General features: G+C 52.8%; 1 protein-coding gene across 8 annotated transcripts in view; it reads left to right on the top strand.

The window, feature by feature from the left end:
- Positions 1-3,996: 3,996 nt before the first annotated feature.
- Positions 3,997-20,184, top strand: part of CRTC1 (CREB regulated transcription coactivator 1) — a 73,757-nt gene continuing 57,569 nt past the window's right edge. For all 8 annotated transcript variants that reach the window (XM_030304858.1, XM_030304865.1, XM_030304873.1 and 5 more), the window contains exon 1: positions 3,997-4,169. In XM_030304858.1, the coding sequence (XP_030160718.1) occupies positions 4,044-4,169 (126 nt within the window). In that variant the 5' untranslated portion in view covers positions 3,997-4,043. The remainder of the gene's footprint in view (positions 4,170-20,184) is intronic.

Below are 20,184 nucleotides of genomic sequence, written 5' to 3' on the forward strand. Positions count from 1 at the left end.
GAAAACTATATCCTGCAGCCAGCAGGAAGTGGCTTAAAAGGACTCACTTCTTAGCTCACACTTGGATGTGCTCTGTAAATAAAGTGAAACTGTCCAACAATTGGACACTCCCAGCCCCTTTAGGTCAGGACTGGCTGGAGAAGGACCCAGGACTGGGTGACCCTAGAGCAAGGAATACAGCTCTCCTTAGGGGTGAGGATAGGCTTTCGGGGGGGGGTGGTGGTGGTGGTGTTGGGGAGGCATTTGAAGTGGGTTTTGAGGGATGAATAGGAGTTTCCCAGGTAGAAAACGATTCATTTAACAAACACTTCCTAATCCTCCCTCTGTGCTTAGTTTTATGTTAGCTCTGGGGACCCAGGAAAACAGAATCAACAGGCAAGTATAAAATGAGGCTTAGGGCTCCTGGATGGCTCAGTCAGTTAAGCGTCCGACTCTTGATTTTGGCTCAGGTCATGACATCACAGTTTGTGAGTTCGAGCCCCTCATCAGGCTCCATGCTGATGGTGCAAAGCCTGCTTGGGATTTTCTCCCTCCCTCTCTCTCTCTCTCTCTCTCTCTCTCTCTCGGCCCCTCCCGCACACACTCTCTCTCAAAATAAATAAATAAACTTAGAAAAAATAAAATGAGGCTTGAAGTGCTCAGAACCTTCAAGGGATAGAGAATAAGCCTTACGAGTAAGGAATTGGTGGGTCTGTGTCCTTTGTTCATCACACAGGGAACTTGAGCCCAGGAATGTTCGGGTAGGGTGAACATACTTTCAGCTTTTGATCTCAGTCGGTCTAGCAGGGAGCAGATAGGACCCTAGAAACAGCTGCCTTCAGAGAGTGGGATGTTCCTGGGTCATGGGACGCACACAGGAGCATATTTCAGATGGACCCTCAGGGAGGGTCTCTCAGAGGAGAGCCCTGAAAGATGAGAAGGCGCCAACTGTGATGGTGCCACAACAATGAAAAAGCAGCCAGCAGAGGCAACAGCACACGTCAAGATCCGGAGGTGGTGCAGCAGGGAGGCTAGACAGTGGCTGCAGTGAGAAGCCAGGGAGGGGGAAAGGGGCACGGGGGCCTCCTGAGTCGCCAGGAGGAGGGTGGATTTTTTTTCGTGAGTGTGATGGGGAGCATGAGATCCGCCCTGATTTACAGAGACCCTGGGCTGCTCTGAGAAGCCCATCCAGACCACGCTAGTGTTAGCAGCTTTTTTTTTTGATGAGGGAGGAAAGCCAAAACGGCAGGGCTGGGTTCTACCCTGGTCACCAGACGCCTCAGCCTCGCCTTCCTCGGGGCTGGGGGTCAATGGAGCCGGAGGAGGGCTTGGGTCACTGTCCGGCCATTGCGCAATAAGCAGGCTCACAGCTTCCTCTGACTCATCACCAGGCTTTAGGACGGATTGAGTTACTGCCTGGGTGTGGGGTGAATGGGGGTGAGTAGGATGAGCACTGGCTCTTCACCTCTGTTCTGTGGGCATGGCCCGGTTCGGTGACCTGATAACCCCTGCTACCTCCCAAATCTTTTTGATTTTTTTTTTTTTTTTATTTTCTCTGCCCGGAAACTGGCTTGATGCAGGCATGTATGTAAGTGATCAGAGTAACCAGCAATTTCGACCACTTATTATAAGCCAGGCAACTGACATGTATTAACATCATTTAAACCTTACAAACCCCTGGGGTTGAGGCTTGGCTCTGGCACTCAACTTGCTACAGACGGCTGCCATCTTGCTCTGTCTCTATTTCCTGTCCAATCTTACAGGATGGTGGCAGGAACTGGAAACCATATCTGTAGAACGCCCAGCTCTGCACCTGATTCACAGAAGCTGTAGTCTCAGTCAGTGCCAGAGACCAGAAAATGGACCTCAAATCGACTTCAGCAAAAAGGAGAATAAATTATTGGCTCAAATAAATGGTAACGCCAGAGTGTTTGGCCTCAGGCATGGCCGGATCCAGGACCTCAGTGTCTCTCTACCTTTGGCTCTTTTTGCTCTGTGTGGGGTCACTCTCTTGGGCCATCTCTCTTCAGGTGACCTCGGGAATGGCAAATTTGTGTTTTCTTTCAAACCAGCCATCCAAGCAAAAAGGATGCTTTTCTGTCTTGTGGTTCAAGCAAAAATTCCAGAACTGGATCTCATTGGATAAACAGGATCACATGCCTGCCCTGAACCAATCGTGAGAGCAAAGCAATGTGCTCTGTTGATTGGCAGACTTCCAAATTGGGATGGGGTATTTGTGGGGAGAGGGGGTAGTGAAGCCCACACACGGGCTGAATGATGTGAATTCATCCCCACATCATGGACTGAAAATTACAGAGTGTTCCACGAAGGGCAGTTGGTTGTTGGCACCCAAAAGGGGATGGCAGATGCTTGTTAGGGGAAAAGGTTAGAAGTCCACGAAAGTGCTCAAAACCATACGAACAAAAAGGATAAAATAAAGTAGTGGCAGTGCCCAGGAGACTCAAAATTAAAACCTATATAGAGGGGAGCCTGGGTGGCTTAGTTGGTTAAGTGTCTGATTCTTGGTTTCGGCTCAGGTCATGATCTCATGGTTCGTGGGTTCAAGCTCCCAATTAGGCTCTGTGCTGACAGTGCAGAGCCTGCTTGGGATTCTCTCTGCCCCTCCCCTGCTCACTCTCTATCTCTCTTTCTCTCAAAATAAATAAACTTAAAAAAATCCTGTTTTATATATATTTAATATGGACAGTTCACTAAACTGTTGTAATGTGTAAATAAATGCATGTTCAGAAAGTACTCATGTCCCTCTGTGATCACCACCAGCATCCCCTCCAGCCATCCCTTGCCCTAGTAAAAAGTACTTTTGTGCAATGAGAGCTGTCCCACTTTCCTCCAGCTGCCCCTCTTGGCTCCCGCCCTGTCCGTGATGGGAAACTCCTGGAGCCTCCCGAATATAAACCTTTTGATATTGGTGGTTGTCATCCCTCTGCTTGGGAAGGGACAGTTAGATGTCAGAACCTCTCATTTCCCTGGGTCACTCTTCTGCCAACTAGGAAGATCCTGTTACCCTTTTCACTGCCGGGTCTGGTCTGGGTGGGATTTCTGGACCTTTCCTTTAGCACTCCATGGCAAAGCTGCATTCCTTCAGTAAGACTAGACTGGAGGAATTTGCAGAGAGAGGCTGAAGCCCTGTAGTTCTGGTTCTTTGGGCTTAAGGATACAGAAAGTAGAAACTGGTCAAATGTAAGGTGATAGGGAAAGCAACGTGTTAAAGATGATGCCTGGGATTTGGGGCTGGGGGCTGAGCTCAAGGTTTAGGGCTCAGTTCAGACGCCCTCCTACTTCCCTGACAGTGGTGGCGGTAGGAGTCTCCCTCCCTAACATCAATATCCTGCCAGTCCATCGCTAGTTTTAGTTCCCACATCACAATTATCTCCATCAGAAATGTTCTTGGGTCATTTATTGGCTATGTCTGTCCCCGCCCCCCCCCCCAACTGCACACCCCATCAGGTCAGGGACCACGTCTGCTTGCTCCCGCCTTTTCTCCAGTGTGCCTGGCACATACAGGCTCTCAATAAATATTCGTAGAATGAATGAATGCATGAATGAGCAACTCCTTCAACTGGTCTCAAAGCTGAACTAGTTCGAGCCCCGGCAAGCCTCGGGGTGCCAACTGTCCTTACGGGTTGCTGGCCCCATCCTTGTAAACTGGAAGGGTTTGGGTTCGGCGTTCTCCTTCTTGGGGGCTCCAGCGCCTGGACCCGTCCCCGAACCATGCACGTCCGATAGCCAGACGGCCGCTGTCCAGCGGGCCAGGAGTCTGCACACTACGCATGTGCTCAAATCCTACTCTTTCCGCACCCCCCCCCCCGCCCCGCCTCCTCTGTTGGACACGAACGCGCCGGAGGGGCGTGCGCATGCGCTCTCGCCCCCGCGCCGCGCGCTACTTCCATGCGCCTGCGCCGCACTCACGACCGCTAAGGCGCCTGCGCACTGCCCGCCGCCCGCGGGCCCAGCCGGCGCTTGCGCGGTGCCACTGGCGAGTGTGTGGGGGGGGGGGGTGAGGAGGTGGAGGAGGAGGAGGAGGAGGAGGTGGCGGCGAGAAGATGGCGACTTCGAACAATCCGCGGAAATTCAGCGAGAAGATCGCGCTGCACAACCAGAAGCAGGCAGAGGAGACGGCGGCCTTCGAGGAGGTCATGAAGGACCTGAGCCTGACGCGGGCCGCGCGGGTAAGGGGGCTGCCCGCGTCGACCCTTCGGGGCCGGGAAGGGAGGGAGGGGGCGCGTGTCCGGCGTGTGCACGGGGCGGGGGGCGCGCGCCGCGGGGGCGGGGCGCGCGCCGTGGGGCGGGGCTTGGCACAGCCGGAGGGTACAGGTGTCCCTACGCCCCGGGCATCGTGGGCGGGACAGGTGCCCCCACATCACCGATACCTGAAAGGGTGCAGGTGCCCCCACATCTATGCTACCTGGAGGATGGGCTAGGTGTCACTACATCATTATTATCTGGAGGGGACAGGGGCCTCCACATCATTACTACCTGGAGGGAATAGGTGCCACCACATCATTGTTACCTGAGGAGGGACAGGTGTCCCTACATCCTTGCTACCTGAGGGGGACAGGTGCCTCCACATCACTGCTACCTAGGGGAGGCAGGAGGACACTGAGGTGTATGAACTGGGCGCTGCTTGCACGCATCATTGTTACCTGGGGAGGGGGATACATGCTCCCGCATCGTTGGTACCTGGTGTGGGACCAGTGCCCCCACATCATTGCCGCCTGAGGGGAACAGCTGCCCCGACATCATTGCTATCTGAAGGGACAGGTGTCTCTGCATCTTTGTCACCTGTGCCTTCACTCCCTGGGTGTTGGAGGAAGGACAGGTATATCCCCATTCGCAGACTTGAGGTGGGATCGGTACCTCTCTCTTTTGGGTTACCCGAGGGAAAGTTTTGTTGGCGTCCTTTCCTGTGGGGACCTGAGGGTGGTCAGGAAGGCAGATTGTCCTCCATTCTAGAGCTTGGAGTGGAGACAGCTACCCCTTCCCCGTGTAGCCCATATGGTGGGGACCAGGTTGTGTTCCTCCCACTGAGACAAGAGACAGCTGGCCATGGATGGCTCCTGGCCTGTCAGGACCAGGGTGGAGGGACAGTTCTTCCTCAGGTTGATGGGTGTGTTTGGCACGCAGGGGCAGACCAGGTTACTAACCTCACCTGGGAAGCCACTGCGGGCCCTGAGCAGGGTTGGAGCTGGAGGTCTGTCTTTTCTCCTGGGCCCGTTTCTCCGGCCCAATGACTGCACTGAGGTGCCAGTCTCCTCGGGCCTCAGTATCCTCTTTTGTCAAGGGTGCCTAGCAAGTCCTTCCTTCTGGTTCAAGGAGGAGGGCACGCTTCGCACAGGTGACAGTAAGTCTCTGCTGCTTCCTGCAGAGGGGTGGGACCCTCCCCCTGTCCTGCACCCTGGGGCCTTGGGGAGGGTGTGGATGGGAGCTGCAGACCCCTATATAGCCGGTGTCCGGATTTGGCCTCTGATCTGACTGTCCCAGGCAGACATACCTCTGTGACATGAGCCTCAGTCTCTGATTCTTCAGGTGCAACTTTCGGGTCACGTTATTTACTAGTTAGTTGCTTGTTTGTCTGTGAGGTCGTGACTGTGTGGGCTATAGAATGTGAATCTCTATTTCTGTGTATTTGTTTGGCACCTATTGATGGGGTGCCCACCATTGACCGGGTACTGCCTGTTCCTGCTCCAGCCACTTGTGCTTTTGCTTAGGATGTCGAAGAAGAGATAATTGGTGAATGAATGAATGAATGAATGAATGAATGAAGTAAAGCAAGCAAGCAAGCCAGCAAGCTTGCGCCTCGAGTGTCCCCATAACTCAGGGCTTCTGAGGGCAGGAATGTCTACTTCGTCGTGTCTCCAGCATGTAGCATGTGTTCGCATTCAGCTGTATGTAGTGTGGCAGGAAGAAGAAGGGGGTCACACAAGGCTGATGTCTGTCTTCATGATTGGAGGTCTGGGTTCTGTGTCGGGGTTGGAAATGTATTATTGTTGTTAAAAAGGTGTCTTTAAAATAACAGCTTTATTGATTCGTGTACTATATAATTCACTTGTTGGAAACGTAAAAATCAGTGTTTTTTAGTGTATTTACAGAGTTGTGCAACCATCACCGGTGGCGAATTCCAGAACATTTTCATCACCCTCAAAAGAATTCCCATCCCCACCAGCAGTCACTCCCCATTCCTCTCTCCCCCAGCCCCCCATTTTTCTCTCCCCCAGCCCCTGGCAACCACCAGTCTGCTTTCTGTCTCTATGAATCTGCCTGTTCTGGACATTTCGTATACATGGGATCATACGACACGTGGTCTTTTGTGTCTGGCTTTTTTCACTCAGCACGATAATTTCAAGGGTCATGCACATTGTAGCATATTATCAAAAAAACTTCATTGCTTTTAATGGCTGAGTAATACTCCATTGACTAGGAGGGCCACATTTATTTTTCTGTCATCTATTGATGGATTTAGAAGAGATTTTTAAGATACGTGGATAGGAGTTCTCTCGGTCCCGGGAACCATTTCTGTCTCCCACCTCCCTCTCTGTTGTCTTCTTTTACATTGGGAGTTGGGTATGAGCCCTGGGTGGAGGTGAGCTTACACTGGATTTTGTGAGACAGAGCAATGTTCTGTACTGGGGGCAATTCTGTCCCTCAGGGACATTGGGCAATGTCTGGAGACATTTGGGTCGTGTCGTCTGGGGGAGGAGGTGCTACTGGCATCTAGTAGGTAAAGAAGGGTGCCGTTCAGCACCTCAAAATTCATGGATGTCCCCCACCACAGAGAGTGATCCAGCCCCAAATGTCAGCAGTGCTTAGGCTAAAAATCCTTCAGTTTGGAGGAAAGGTTGAATGAGCAGGGGTGCAACCTTTGCACCTGGGCAGATAGAGTTCAAAGCTCTCTACCCACCTGTATGGCTGTGCCATTTTGGACAGGCTCATGGCTTTTCCCACACCTGGGGCCAGGATGAGCAAAGTCTGTCCAACCCCGTTTGGCCATTGCATGTGATGAGTGGCGTATCTGCGGTGCCTGGTGCAGGTGAAGTGAACACACCTGATTCAGGCACCCCCTCTGCCCGCCCGTGGCTGCAGCCTTCCACACCGCCTTCCCTTGTGATAGATGCTGAAGTTTCACCTCTACATGTGAACAGGCGGCACATGGCCAGTTTGGTACCTGCTCCTTCCCGTGAATTCTTTGACAGCATGTCCACTCTTGGAATGAGCAGGGCTACTTAAGTTCCCATGTGTCAGCCTACAGTCCTTGGTGATGGTAGGCATGTCAGTATCGTGTGAAAGCAGGCATGCAGCCTTTTTGTATAAATCCATGCTGTCTCACCTCACCCGGGGACAGGGACCCCGAGGACCAGATTTGGTATTGGCATGGGGTGTGATGTCAGGGAGACCCCTTTGAAATCGCAGGGTAGAGGGGTGGATGCATGAGTATTCCATTCTTGTCCTCAGACTTGGGGCGGCCCGAGGTGCAGGGAGGGCGGTGGTGCTCTGCTGTGTGACTTTGGGCAGGTCTCTTAACCTCTCTGGGCCTCAGAATCCTGACCTGTAAAGTTGCAGCGGCACATTTCAGGGACTGTTCAGGGACTATCTCGGGTGCTGGGGAGCCGGCAGCATACGAGGCATGTGAGGGCCATGCTCTTGGGGGAGCGAGTGTGGTTTTAGGGGGGATAGGAGAATCCCTGCAAATGAACAAGACATATGTTCTTGGAGAGAGGCAACAGAGTGATGTGCTAGTACTGGCGAGGGTGGGGGGCTGACATCCTGGTGGTGAGATGGAGCCCCTCACACTGGGGAAGAGTTCCCCAGGTGGGGGACAGGCAGGTGCAGAGGCCCTCAAGTGGGAAGGGCTTGGTGAGGTTGAGAGAACACATGAGAAGACTGTGAGGCTGGCATGTAGGGAGAACAAGAGTCGAGGTGAGGTCGGAGTGGCTTGTCCAGCCCTGGATTTCACCAAGGGAGGGGCCCTGGGAGGGTTTGTGATGGTGAATGGCGAGCCTTTGCGTATTGAGGTGCAATTCCCGGTGCATTCAGTTTACTCCCTTAAAGCGTACTATTCAGGGGTTTGGGGTATGTTCACAGAGTTGTGCAGCCATCGCCAGTCAACTTGGGAACATTTCCATCACTCCAGCAGGAAACCCCATGCCCCCTCCCCCAGCCCCTGGCAACCACTAATCTGCTTTCTGTCTCTATGGATTTGTGTGTTCTGGACTTTTTATGTAAATGGAATCGCACAAGGTGTGGCCTTTTGTGTCTGGCTTCTTTGACTCTGCACGATGTTTTCAAGGTTCATCCACATTGTCGTGTGTTTCAGTGCTTCATTCCTTTTATAAAAATTGTGGTAAAATACACGGGCCATAAAATTTACCACCTTCACCCTTTTTGTGCATACAGCTCAGCGGCATTAAGTACATCCACCATGTTGGGCCTGTGCGCCGTTTCCTTTTTAAGGCTGAATAATACTCCATTTTGTGGCTCCGCTCCTTTCCATATATCCATTCATCCATCAAGGGACATTTGGGTTGTTTCCGCCTTTTGGCCATTGTGAGTATCGCTGTCGCGGACATACGCGCCCAGGAGCTTGTGTGGCTGTGGGTCTTCTCCCTTGAGTGTGTACCAAGGAACGGAGGTGCTTGGCCGAAGAGTAACTAGGTGTTAGGCTGAAGAGTACTCCCCGCTTCACCATTCGAGGACTCTTCGTGTCTCACAAAGATGGCTGTGAGCTGAACGGGCAAGGGCAGGCAGCTGGTGAGAGGCTGCTTAAGCGCCTACGTCGGGGACTGGGCAGAGGTGACTTGAGCAAGGAGGTGTCTGTGGCAGTGACCAGGATCGGTGGCTTTTGGTGATGTTTCGGCAGCAGAGCCGTCTGAATGTGCGGGTAGATCTCGTGGCGGGAGCCAGGGGAAGGAACGGGGTGTGTCACCTGCCTGCCCGGGACTCAGGACACAGCAGGCTCTGCGTGTGACTGATCACTGAGCATCCCAGGGAGCAGCACCTGGGCCAGAGAGAGCCCACACGCCAAGCAGTCCGTGGCGGCCCAGCCAGGGCTGCCGGTTATGGCTGCACCGAAGGAGGGTGTTCTCCTGGCCCTACCCTGTTATGGGGGTGGCTCTGCACAGGCTGGAGGAAAACGGGTCCCTGGGCGGCAGGCATCGCGCAGCGGTGGCTCGGGTTAGCTGAGCGTGAAGGCCGCCCCCGGTCCTGGCCCCAGTCCTGGCTTTGGCACTGTTTGCCTCTGTGCCGGCTGCTTCAAGTGTCTGGTGCCATCTGCAGCCTCAACACACACGCACGCAGGACTCCCCGAGCTGCTCTGTTTGAGAGGATGGAGTGAGCCATCTCCCGCCCCCAGAAAGCCCCAGCAGTCTCCTGCTCTCCAGGTTGTGAGCTGCACACTGAGTTGAACAGGATAGGGGCCTCTAAAACGATTTGCCCACGTCCTGCCCCCCAGAACCTGTGGCTGTGGCCTTATTTGGAAAAGACGTAGATGAAATCAGGGTAAGGAACTCGAGATGAGATCATACTGGATTTAGGGTGGTCCTAAATCTAGTGACTGGTGTTTTCATAAGAGGAGAACACACAGACGCATACGGGAGAAGGCCATGTGATGACGGAGGCAGAGCCGGGAGTGCTGCACCCGTGAGCCGAGGATGCCTGGAGCCCCCAGGAGCTGGAAGAGACCAAGGAAGATCCTCCCCTAGAGCCTCCGGAAGGAATGCGACCCTGCTGACACTTAGATTTCAGACGTGTGGTCTCCAGAACTGTGAGGGAATAAAGTCCTCTTGTTTTACACTTCTCAGTTTGTGGTCGTTTGTGACGGCGGCCCCAGGTCACTCTCTCCCCTGGCTAAGGCAGAGTCTGGGTGCCTTGTTGAAACCACCTTGGGACAGTGGGCCTGGGGGCTGTCTGCAGATGCACACATCTGTCCTTCTCTGGCCCACTGGCACAGGCCGTGTGGCCTAGAGCGCACCCTTCATTCGTCTGTCATCAGGAACTGGAGACCCACAGTCCGTTGCTGGCCCCCAGGCCAGTGGTGACTGAACCAGAGGGATAATACCAGGAGCAAGGCCCGGGGGGCGAGATGAGTATTTGGGGTTGTATCCTAAGGCAGTGGGTAGAGTTTGCCCTCTGCACCCTTGGTTCCTGATCCCTGCCTGGCACCATGTGGCCTTTACTCAGTCCCTGATCCTTGATGCTCAGCCCCCCTTAGAGAGGAGGTGTCGTCTTCCCCATTGTGCAGATGGGGAAACTGAGGCCCAGAGTGGTGTCCTAGCTGGGAAGTAGAGTTGCTGCTCAGCCCTGAGACAATCGCACAGAACGTGTCCAAAACAAGGAATTAAAACCATAAACTAGAACCTTCTATCGCTTGCCAGAGCATGCTTGGTCCCACTTGGGTCTTGGCTTCTCTGAGATGTGATTGTTTCTGCAGCCAAACCCACGTTCCTCTGGCGGCTTAGACCCAGGAATACGTGTTTTCTGTCATTAACTATTGTTACAGAAGTGGTGGCTCTGGGGTGCATCACATGGCCCTTTGTGTGTGACCCATGGCTCTTCTCCCTATGAAAGTCATTTCCTAGATCAGGCTGGGAGCTGCAGTCTCCACAGCCTGCAAGAGACCAGCTTCTAAGTTGTCATTTGAAAGGAGGGAGCCCCAGCCTTGTTTCCAGCCTTTCCATGCGTGCTTCCCACAGGTGACTGTTGAGTGTCCCCAACTAGCCTGAGGTCCTGGGCAGAGAACCCTTCCCAGAGCTCATGCCCGGTCCCAGACACCCCTGGTTCCATGCACACTACAGGTCCAGAAAGTCCTCCTGGATTCCCCAGAACAGGTGGACCCTACCACAGCACCCTGTCACCACCTGCCACCACCTGCTGAATCAATACACATGGCAGTTCCGCTCCTGAGCATGTGCCCGCACAGTGAAAATGGGCTTAAGCAAACACTTGCTGGGCAAGAGGAGTGTGTGACCGGCTGAGGGACAGGATGAGAGCTGAGGGCTTAGTCCCGAAGATACCTGCTCACTTCCTTGACTGACTCATGATTAGAAATCTGTGTTTTGTGGCTTCCCAGCACCCAGCAGCAAACATAAAATCAAAACAACTTTCTCCAAGGAGTCCAGCCCTCCCTTTGTTGACCCTGTCAACACCTGGGGAAAGTAGATATAATCAGTTTTCTTCTATTTAACGTAGAATGGTAGTGGGGACCCGCTGAATTGATTTTTTAACCTGCCAATCCAGGGATCAGTAAGCTGCGCTTGTTTTTGTAAATAAAGTTTTATTAGAACACGACCACGCCCATTCGTTTATGTCTCATCTGTGGCAGAGTTGAGTCATTTTGACGGAGACCACCTGGTCTGCAGAGGCGACAATATGTACTGTCTGGCGCTTTGTAGAAGGAGTTTGTGGGCCCCAGGACAATGGGTTTGTCCTGCAGTTTGAGACCTGCTGACTTAGAGCAACAGGGAAGGTTGGGAAGATGGTGGGCAGTTGTTCTCTCACTTTCCGGGGCCCCTGAACCACCTTGGAGATGAAGGATGCAAACTCCTGGACTCCTCCCAGATTCTGCTTCTGAAGATCCACTGTGGGAGCCTGAATTCTGAGTGGGGACCTGAAGACCTTGTCGTGAAGGCCTTTCCAAGAGGCCTGTGCACTGCGGTCACCAGGGCTGTGCCAAGCAGAGGGAGAGGGCCAGCCTTGGTCAGGGGTGTGAACCAGCTGTCTGGCGGTAGGTTGGTGGCACGGTGGTATTTGTTGGTCCGTAGAGCCAAGGAAGGTGTTCCACTGTCACTGTTCCTAAAGCTGGCCAGGGGTACAGTGCAAAGTGACTCCTGTCCTTGCAGTGGGCCTTCTGGTCCTGGTTGGAATTAATTAGATTTCTCTGGGTCAGAGCTGGGCCATTGCAGGTATTGTGGGAGGCTAAGTGTCAGCCCTTTTCTGCTGCTTTCTGTGTTGGGGGCTTTCTGGTTTCTGGTGCTGGGGGCTTTCTGTTTCTGCAGGCTCAGCGGTTAGGATTCAGAGTACTTGGTGCTAGGGAGTTTTTTCAAATGGGACCCTCTGGAAAATGCCGTGGTGATGTCAGGGGTGGGATGTGACCTGGAAGCATCAAAGATGTGTGGTACCTACTGGGTGCTCACCCCATCCATTTCTGCCTCCAGGGGCATTTGGCAGCATCTGGGGATGTTTTTGGTTGTCAGGACTTAGAGCTGGAGGATGCTATGCTATTGGTATCTGGTGGGTGGAGTGGGGATGCTGCTCAACACCCTGCAGTGCCCTGACAGCCCCACCCCACCTGTGGTGCCCCCCCAACCCCGACAGCCCCTTCCCAGAGGATAATCTGGCTCCAGGTGTCTGCGGTGCTAAGGCTGAGCAACCCTGCTATTGCAGCCCTCGATACGCTGGGGTTGTGCGGGCGCAGAAGGGCTGGGTGGAGCCCCGGTTCCGTGAGATACGAGCGTCAAGCCTGGCAACAGGTAACAACACCCCCGGGCAGCGATGGTATCCTCCCTAGTTTCTAGAGGGGGAGACTGAGGCTTGGAGAATGTCACAGAGCATTAGAAACAGGTGAGTTGGGGTTCGATCCGAGTTGGACTAACCCAGTGTCCTGTGTGTTTTCTTTCTTTTCACGCTGCTCTGGGAGTTTGCCAGCCGGTCAGGGTGGAGCAGAGCCTTCCCGGCTCCTAGAACCCTGTGCTCTAGGAGCATAGACTTTCATGGGCAGAGCAGCGGCGAGGGAGGTGGGGCAGGTGGTGGAGAGCCCTGGGCCAGACCCTGCATGTGGGCCATGGGGAGCCATGGAAGGTTCCAGCAGGATGACAACATAAGTGACATGAAGATGCAGGGAGTGGCAGGAGCCAGACTTGCTAGAGCCCACGTGTGTATGGCCAGTGGGTTGTTGCAGTAACCCACGAGAAAGAGCTGCTGCTTTTCCTGTTGCAGATATGAGAAACTGGTGGGAGAGGTGATATGGCTCACTGTGTGTGGAGGGGCCAGGTTTGAACCCATGCCTGATTCTGGGGCTCATGTTTTTCTTAACGTAGGCATAGAGGGACCCTTTTGTATGCTGGACTTTAGTTCATATCCATCTGTTGAGGATCATGAAGGTTGTCCCTGGGTTTTTGCAAACCAGACATTCATCATATTTGTCCCCATGCATGCACGCACCAGGTGTGGCCTCACCTGTGTGTCCTTACCTGTGTGTCCTTGTGCTCCATAGCAGGGAGGGGGTATGCAGCAGCTTAGGGTGGGCCATGGTGAGGACAAAGGGAGGGCTGATTTGGGACATGTAGGGGGTAATAGTGACAGAGTTAATCAGGAGGTCAGAGGAAGGAGGGCAAGGTGGGGCTCACTGTGATGGGGGAACCACAGAGAACCAGGGGTGAGGGTGGGAGAGTCCTATTTTGCTTTGGAGCTCATGGGATGGAATGGCCCCCTGTTTCTGGCTGGGGTGTCTCTGACCCCCTCTCCTTCCTCCTGCTACCATATCCAGCCCAATGCCAGAGGTGGGTGCCCAGCCCCGGCTGGGCGTAGCCATGGTGCTGCCGGTCGGATGGGGGTCCAGGTGCACAAACAAGGAAGCCACTGCCTACCTCACGGGCCAAGGACATAGAGAGAGTCAATATTTATTATTTGCCAAATGGAAACAAAGTACAGAAAATGTGGGGGGATTCTGTAGCACCTGGTGCCAAGCCCAGGGCCATGGCTGCTAGGCTTCTCCTTGCTTCCTTCTGGGTGAGCTTAGATCCGGGTGAGTTTCCTCTGTGCTCTACTTCCTCTCTGTGAAGCAGAGGTCACGGTGGTCTCTGGTCACTCTGTGGTCAGATTTAGGTTAATGCACGTAAGGCATCCAGAATCGGGCCAGTACATAGATGCTCACTGCGTGGTCGCTGCTGCTGAGCTCCTGGAGGTGTGTGCACAGTGAACGCATGGCGGCGCTCAGTGGGCACTTTTCAGGCGGCGGGTGTTCAGCAGGCACACTGTGTGTACTTAGCAGGTGCTCAGCAGGTACCTGGCAGCAGGCACATAGTGGACTCTTGGTGGGCACGCCACAGACACTCAGCAGGCATTTAGCATGCACACAATAAGTACTTAAGCATTCAGCAGGCACACAGTATGTGTTCGGCAAGCATTCAGCAGGAATTCAACAGGCACACAGGATATGCTCAGCAGATACTCAGCAGGCACGTAGTGGGCATTCAGCAGGTGCTAAGCAGACACTGGACTGTGACTTCCTTGAGGGCAGGCCTGTCTCCAGTTCATTCTGGAATTGCCTAGGTGCAAGCGTCCTTTAAAAGGGCCAACTTCCCACCACGCAGTCAGGCTTACCCCCCTTAAATACCAAGAATGTGTTGTGTATTCCTGTTTTCAATCTGGAACACATAACATGGTGCCGAGGGGCCAAGGACCCAGGTGGGAACATGGTGGTCTTTCTGGAGCTTCAGTCTGCCTGAACAACTTCAGGGAGAAGGTTTGAGTATTGACCATGCGTGGTGTATTATGGGATGGACTGCAGACGTATGTGGGCTTGGGGCCAGTGGGCCTGGGGCAGCATGATGCCCTGGGAAACAGCATTAAGAAGTGTCTAGGTTGCCCAGTGAGGTCTCCCTGCAGTGGCCAGTTTGGACTGGAAGGTCCATTGCTCCAGTCAGTATGTATTGAGCACCTACCTGGTGTTGTGTTGTGGGGATGCCTTGCTGAACAAGTCACTGGAAACAGTGGCCAGCTGGTCCCCAGCCCTGAGGTCATGGCTCTAAGAGAGTGAAATGGGGTGGGCACCCTTTGGGGGAGGCAATGTTTGAACTGAGCCCGGGAGATGAGGACGAGCCATGGGAATGGAGACCCTGAAGCTTGTCATAGAGGGGAATCCTGACCTGATCGAGCTCAGGGAATGCTACCTTGTGGGCCCTGGTCAGGGTCTGGTAGTGGGGTGCTCTAGGAAGGTTTTAAGCAGGGCTGTGATGTGAGATGTAGGTTTAGCAAAGATTCCTCTGACTGCCATATGAGGGGTTGCAGGGACATGAGAGGAGACTGGGGCAGGAGTCTCCTCCCTCCACGCATGCCCCCCGCCCCCCAGAGGTCATGGGTGCTAGATTCATTACAAACCAGGACTTGCTGACTTGGCACATGTTCTTTCAGCTAAGAATCAGGAATCTGATTCCCCAGGCAGATGATGAGGTGGGGGGGGGGTATATTAAATAGCCTTGACTTTGTGCTCTGGGGACCCCTGTACTGAGGAAAGGCATTTTTGCAAGAGACCCGGAGTCCTAATTTCATACGTAAATTCCTCTTTCTCTGTGGTCCCAGCTTGACACCCCACTGGTCATGGGGGCTTCAACCCAAAGCTGGGGTGTGGCATTCTGTCCAGAGAGGTGAGTCTCTGCCTGGAAGGACAGACTTCCTGAGTCAGCTAGTGGACCAGCACTCATTCCCAGATACAGCCTAAATGCTCCATGGTCTCTCCCTCATTGCCTAGGGCTCCCTGTCCAGGGGTGGAGTCCCTTGAGAACTTTTGCAGCCCGCCTTCCCTGCTGCTGGGCTTGCAGGGAAGCTCTCCGCCACACCTTTTTTTCCCTTAAAAAAAAAAAAAAATCATTTATGTCTCAAAACTGATGAAAATTGAAAACAGAAAACCTAAAGCACTTCCTGTTTCTTCCGTGCATCTGACACGGCTCACCTGGGCGCAGGAGGGGTGGGGGGGGGCCGGGGGGTGACTGCCAGCTGGTCATTTGCCTGGAAATCTCTGGGAGGAAGTGTCAGCCCAGCCAGGCAGAGTGCCTGGGGCTAGCTCTGCAGGGCCAGCCAGTCCTCGGACCCGAGGGCTGGGGACATGGGGCAGCAGAGCATGTCTCGCAAAGGGGTCACTGTGTCCACGCCCAGCCTGGCTAAAAAGCTTTTCTCAGTAAATTCAGTGTTTCTCAAGTAACTGAACCTGCTGCCCTCTTCTATGGGTCCTTTTGCACCTGTGAGCATCGTGCTTTCTCCATTCCTTCTGTCCTCCCAGGCAGGCGGGGTTTGATAGCTGTAATTAGGACGGGAGCGGCTCATTAAATCATCACGGAATCAATGCACAGCCCCGGGAGTGATTTGTAGGCCCGGCAGCCTCAGTCTTTGCCTGCAGGTGGCAAGGAGATGCTAATTCCCTCACCGCTGGCTCAGCACTTGCAGAGGGAGGAGCCCTGAGGGTCCATAACAGGGCCCTGCTGGGGACCACTTGTGTCCCCCGCTGTCACCCCAGCGACTAGCCAAGTGGCTCTCTGTGGCTCAAACCCTGCCTCTGCTGGCTTCCCTCAAATGACTCCACTTCTCGGTGTCTCAGTTTCCCATCTGTACAGTTGTACAGATTAGGACATAGCTCTGTGCCTGACTGGCATCAGGGTGCCCCGTGGGACAGCTGTGAGGGCAGGGTCTCACCCTTTGCACCCGTGGGCCATGGTTTGGCATGTGACAGATGCCACCACATGGCTGTTCAGATTTGTTTGGGGGGGGCAGTGGGCTTATTCATTTCTCTTCACTTTCTCTTTTGAGATAGTTTTGGATTCAGCGAGAAGCACAGACCATTTCATTACCTCCTCACCACCTTGAACATGTCACGTGTCAGTGAGGGTGTCAGCACGGTTCTATTAACTAGACTCTGGACTGCCTTTGGATTTCCCCAGATGTCCACCAGTGTGACCTTTTTCTGGCCCAGGATCCCGTCCAGGCTCCCATGTCGCATTTGGTCGTCGTGTGTCCTTGGTCTCTGATCCAGGGCCACTGCTTAGGGTTTCTGTGTCATCTGTGACCTTCAACCCCTTGATGAGAACTGCTCTATCTTTTTGTTGCTCAGGGTGGTTTTCTGGTATTTTCTTGCAGTTGAGCTAAGGTGGTGGGTTTTGGGCAGGAATCCCATAGTGCCAATTGTCTTTTTATAGTTTTCCTTTTTTTAAATTGTGGTAAAACATACATAAAATTCATCATCTTAAAAATTGTTACTTTATTTTAATTAAAAAAATTAATGTTTATTTATATTAGAGAGGGGGACAGACAGAGCACGCGCGGGGGAGGGGCAAAGAGAAGAGACAGAATCTGAAGCAGGCTCCGGGCTCCAAGCTGTGAACTGTCAGCAGAGTCTCAAACTCATGAGCAGTGAGATCATGATCTGAGCTGAGCCACCCAGGGGCCCCTTACTTCAATTTTTTAAGTCAACTTATTTATTTTGAGACAGAGAATCCCAAGCAGGCTCCACAGTCAGTGCAGAGCCGGGTGCGGGGCTTGAACTCACGAACTGTGAGATCATGACCTGAGCCAAAATCAATAGTTGGACGCTTAACCGGCGGAGCCACCCAGGGGCCTACTGATCTTAATTATTCTTAAATGTGTGGTTCAGGGGCATAAAACACGTTCACATTGTGGTGGTGCTACCATCCCCATCTCCGGAACTTTTTTCATCTTGCAAAACTGAAACTCTGTCCCCATTAAACACTAATTCCTCGTCCTCTATCCCCCTGCCCCTGGCTCCTACTTTTCTACTTCCCTGTCTCTGTGTATCGGACCACTCATATAAGTGGACTCAGAGTATTTGTCTTTTTGTGATGGGCTTAATTCACTTAGCATGCTGTCCTCAGTGTTACAGGACACATCGGCGTCAGAATTTCCTTTCTTTTTTAGGCTGAATAATATTTCGTTGTATGTATGTGTCACATTTTGTTTATTCACTTACCTTTCGGTCGGCACTTGGGTCTCTTCCACCTTTTGGCTGCTGTGAACACGGGTGAACAAATCCCTGCTTCCAGGGTATATATAGCCGGAAGTGGGATTGCTGGATCATATGACAGTTCCCTGTTTAATTTTTTCTTGAGGAACTGCCCCGTTTTTCACAGCAGTTGCACCATTTTATATTTTCACCAGCAGGGTACAAGGGTTCCAGTTTCTCCACATCCTCACCACTTGTTGTTTTATAGTGTTTTTTATTATATCGTTATGGGTGTGAGGTGGTATCTCATTGTGGTTTGATATGCATTTCCCTAATGACTAGTGACATTGAGCGTCTTGTTATGTGCCTGTGGCCATTTGTAGATCTTCTCTGGAGAAATGTCTATTCAAGACTTTTGCCCGTTTTTGATTTGTTTTTTTGTTGAGTTTTAGGAGTTCTGTAGACGTTCTGGATATTAATCCCTTATCCGATTTATGATTTGCAAATGTTTTCTCGCGTTCCATGAGAACGGGGCCTTTTCGCTGTGTCGATTGTGTCCTTTGTTACACAAGTGTTTTTAATTTTGATAAAGTCCAATTTATGTATTTTTCCTTTTGTGGAGTATGCTTTTGGTGTTATAGCCAAGAAGTCATTGCCAAATCTAATGTTATTAAGTCTTTCCTCTGTTTTTTTTTTTTTTTCCTGAGTTTTATAGTTTTAGCTTTCAGCCTTTGATCCATGTCGATTTTTATATATGGAATAAGGTGTCGGTCCAACTCCGTTCATCGCCTATGGAGATCCAGTTTTCCCAGCACCGCTTGTTGAAAAGACCGTCCTTTCTCTTTTGAATGGTCTTGGCTCCCTTGTCAAAAATCATTTGACCATGTATGTGAGAGTTTATTTCGGGGCTTTCTATGCCGTTGGTTTCTATGTCTGTCTTTATGCCAGTACCACACTGTCTTTATCACTGTAGCTTTGTAGTAAGTTTAGAAGTCAGGAAGTGTAAGTCGGCCAACTTTCTTTTTTTTTTTTTTTTTTAAAGGTTGTCTTGGCTATTCAGGGTCCTTTGAGATCCATATGAATTTTATGGTAGATTTTTCTCTTTCTGCAAAAATCGTTGTTGGGATTTTGATAGGGGTTGCATTGACTCTAGATTACTTTGGGCAGTGTTGCCTCTTAACAACATGAAGTCCTGCTGTCCTCCTCCCAGCTGTGTGACCCTGGGCAAGCATATACCCGGGTCCTGTCAGATTCCCCATCGTGACTCCTCAGGTGCACTTGTGGAGGGGGGTCATCTGTGTCAGTGTATGGATAGCCCTTAGGACTATACCTGTGTGCAGTTGGTGCTCTATGTAGGAAGTTGTGTCTGCTGACTGCCCCGCAGAGGCTACCAACTTAGAGGAGAGAAGAGGCTGCAGGAGGGTGGGACCAAGCTGGGAGGGCTGCCTGGAAGAGGAGAGCTCTGTGGTGGGACAGGAGGGAGGTAGAGAGGGGAAGGGTCTTTGGGAAGAGGAGGAATGACATGTATGGAGGCACAGAAGCTTGGAGGGGGATTGTCAGGGGCATGACTGTTCTATAAGGTGAATCTGGGTAGGGGGTGAGTGGCAAGAGAAGAGAGAGAGGGGTGGGAGTCAGATCTGGAAGGGCCTCAAGAGCCAAGCTGGGGAGCTTGGACATGATCCAGAAACTAGCTGATGGGGTAGGGAGGGGCAGACCCAAGATTAGCTTTGAGTCTTAGGCAGAGCTTGAGAAAAGATTGGTCAGGGGGAGCAAGAGACCGGCTTTGGAAGGCATAGGGTCCTGGGGGGCTCAGGAGCTGAGAGGTGCCTGCCAGGCCAGTGAGTGTGGGAAGCCTGAGGGAGGCACAGGCTGCGACACAGGAAGACCATGGTGCCATTGGCCCGGGCCAGGAGGAGAAGGAGTGTGGAGGGGAGGATTGGTGGGGACTGCTGGGATAGAGGAGGTTCCTCAGCATTGGAGAGCATTCTGAGGGCAGGGGCAGGTGGCGCTCGTGAGCTGCTGGCTGATTTGGCATTCGGGGCCTCCCCAGGTGGGGTGACACATGAGGGGCGCACAGGCCTGAATCCACGCAGAATCATGTTCGAAAGAGCTAGGAGGGGATCACAAGGCAGAGGCTGGAGGAGGAGCAGCAGGATGAGGGAGGGCGTCCCTTATGAGGGCAGCCACGGGTGCCAGGCTGGAGAGGCTCCTCTGGTCAACAAACGTCTGACCAGTACCTGCTCCGAGCCTGCTTGGTGCTTGGAGGTTTAGGTGTGGCAGCCACTTCTGGAGCAGTAGGTGCCGGATGGGGCATGGGGCAGCCATACTGAGCACAGAGGTACCCTGAGTGAGGTTTGCCCAGGGAGTAGGAGAAGGTGCACCTGGTAGGGGGCACGGCAGCTGCAGAGGCTTGTTGTGGGGTGCGTGGGCGTGAGAAGGTAGAGCCCAAGGGGACAGGATGCTGGGAGTGCCCCTGGCTTGGCCTCATGTTCCTGCAGGCATGATGGACTTCATCCGAGTGTGGC

The sequence above is a fragment of the Lynx canadensis genome, chromosome A2 (assembly GCF_007474595.2).
Source record: "Lynx canadensis isolate LIC74 chromosome A2, mLynCan4.pri.v2, whole genome shotgun sequence".
Taxonomy (NCBI): domain Eukaryota; kingdom Metazoa; phylum Chordata; class Mammalia; order Carnivora; family Felidae; genus Lynx; species Lynx canadensis.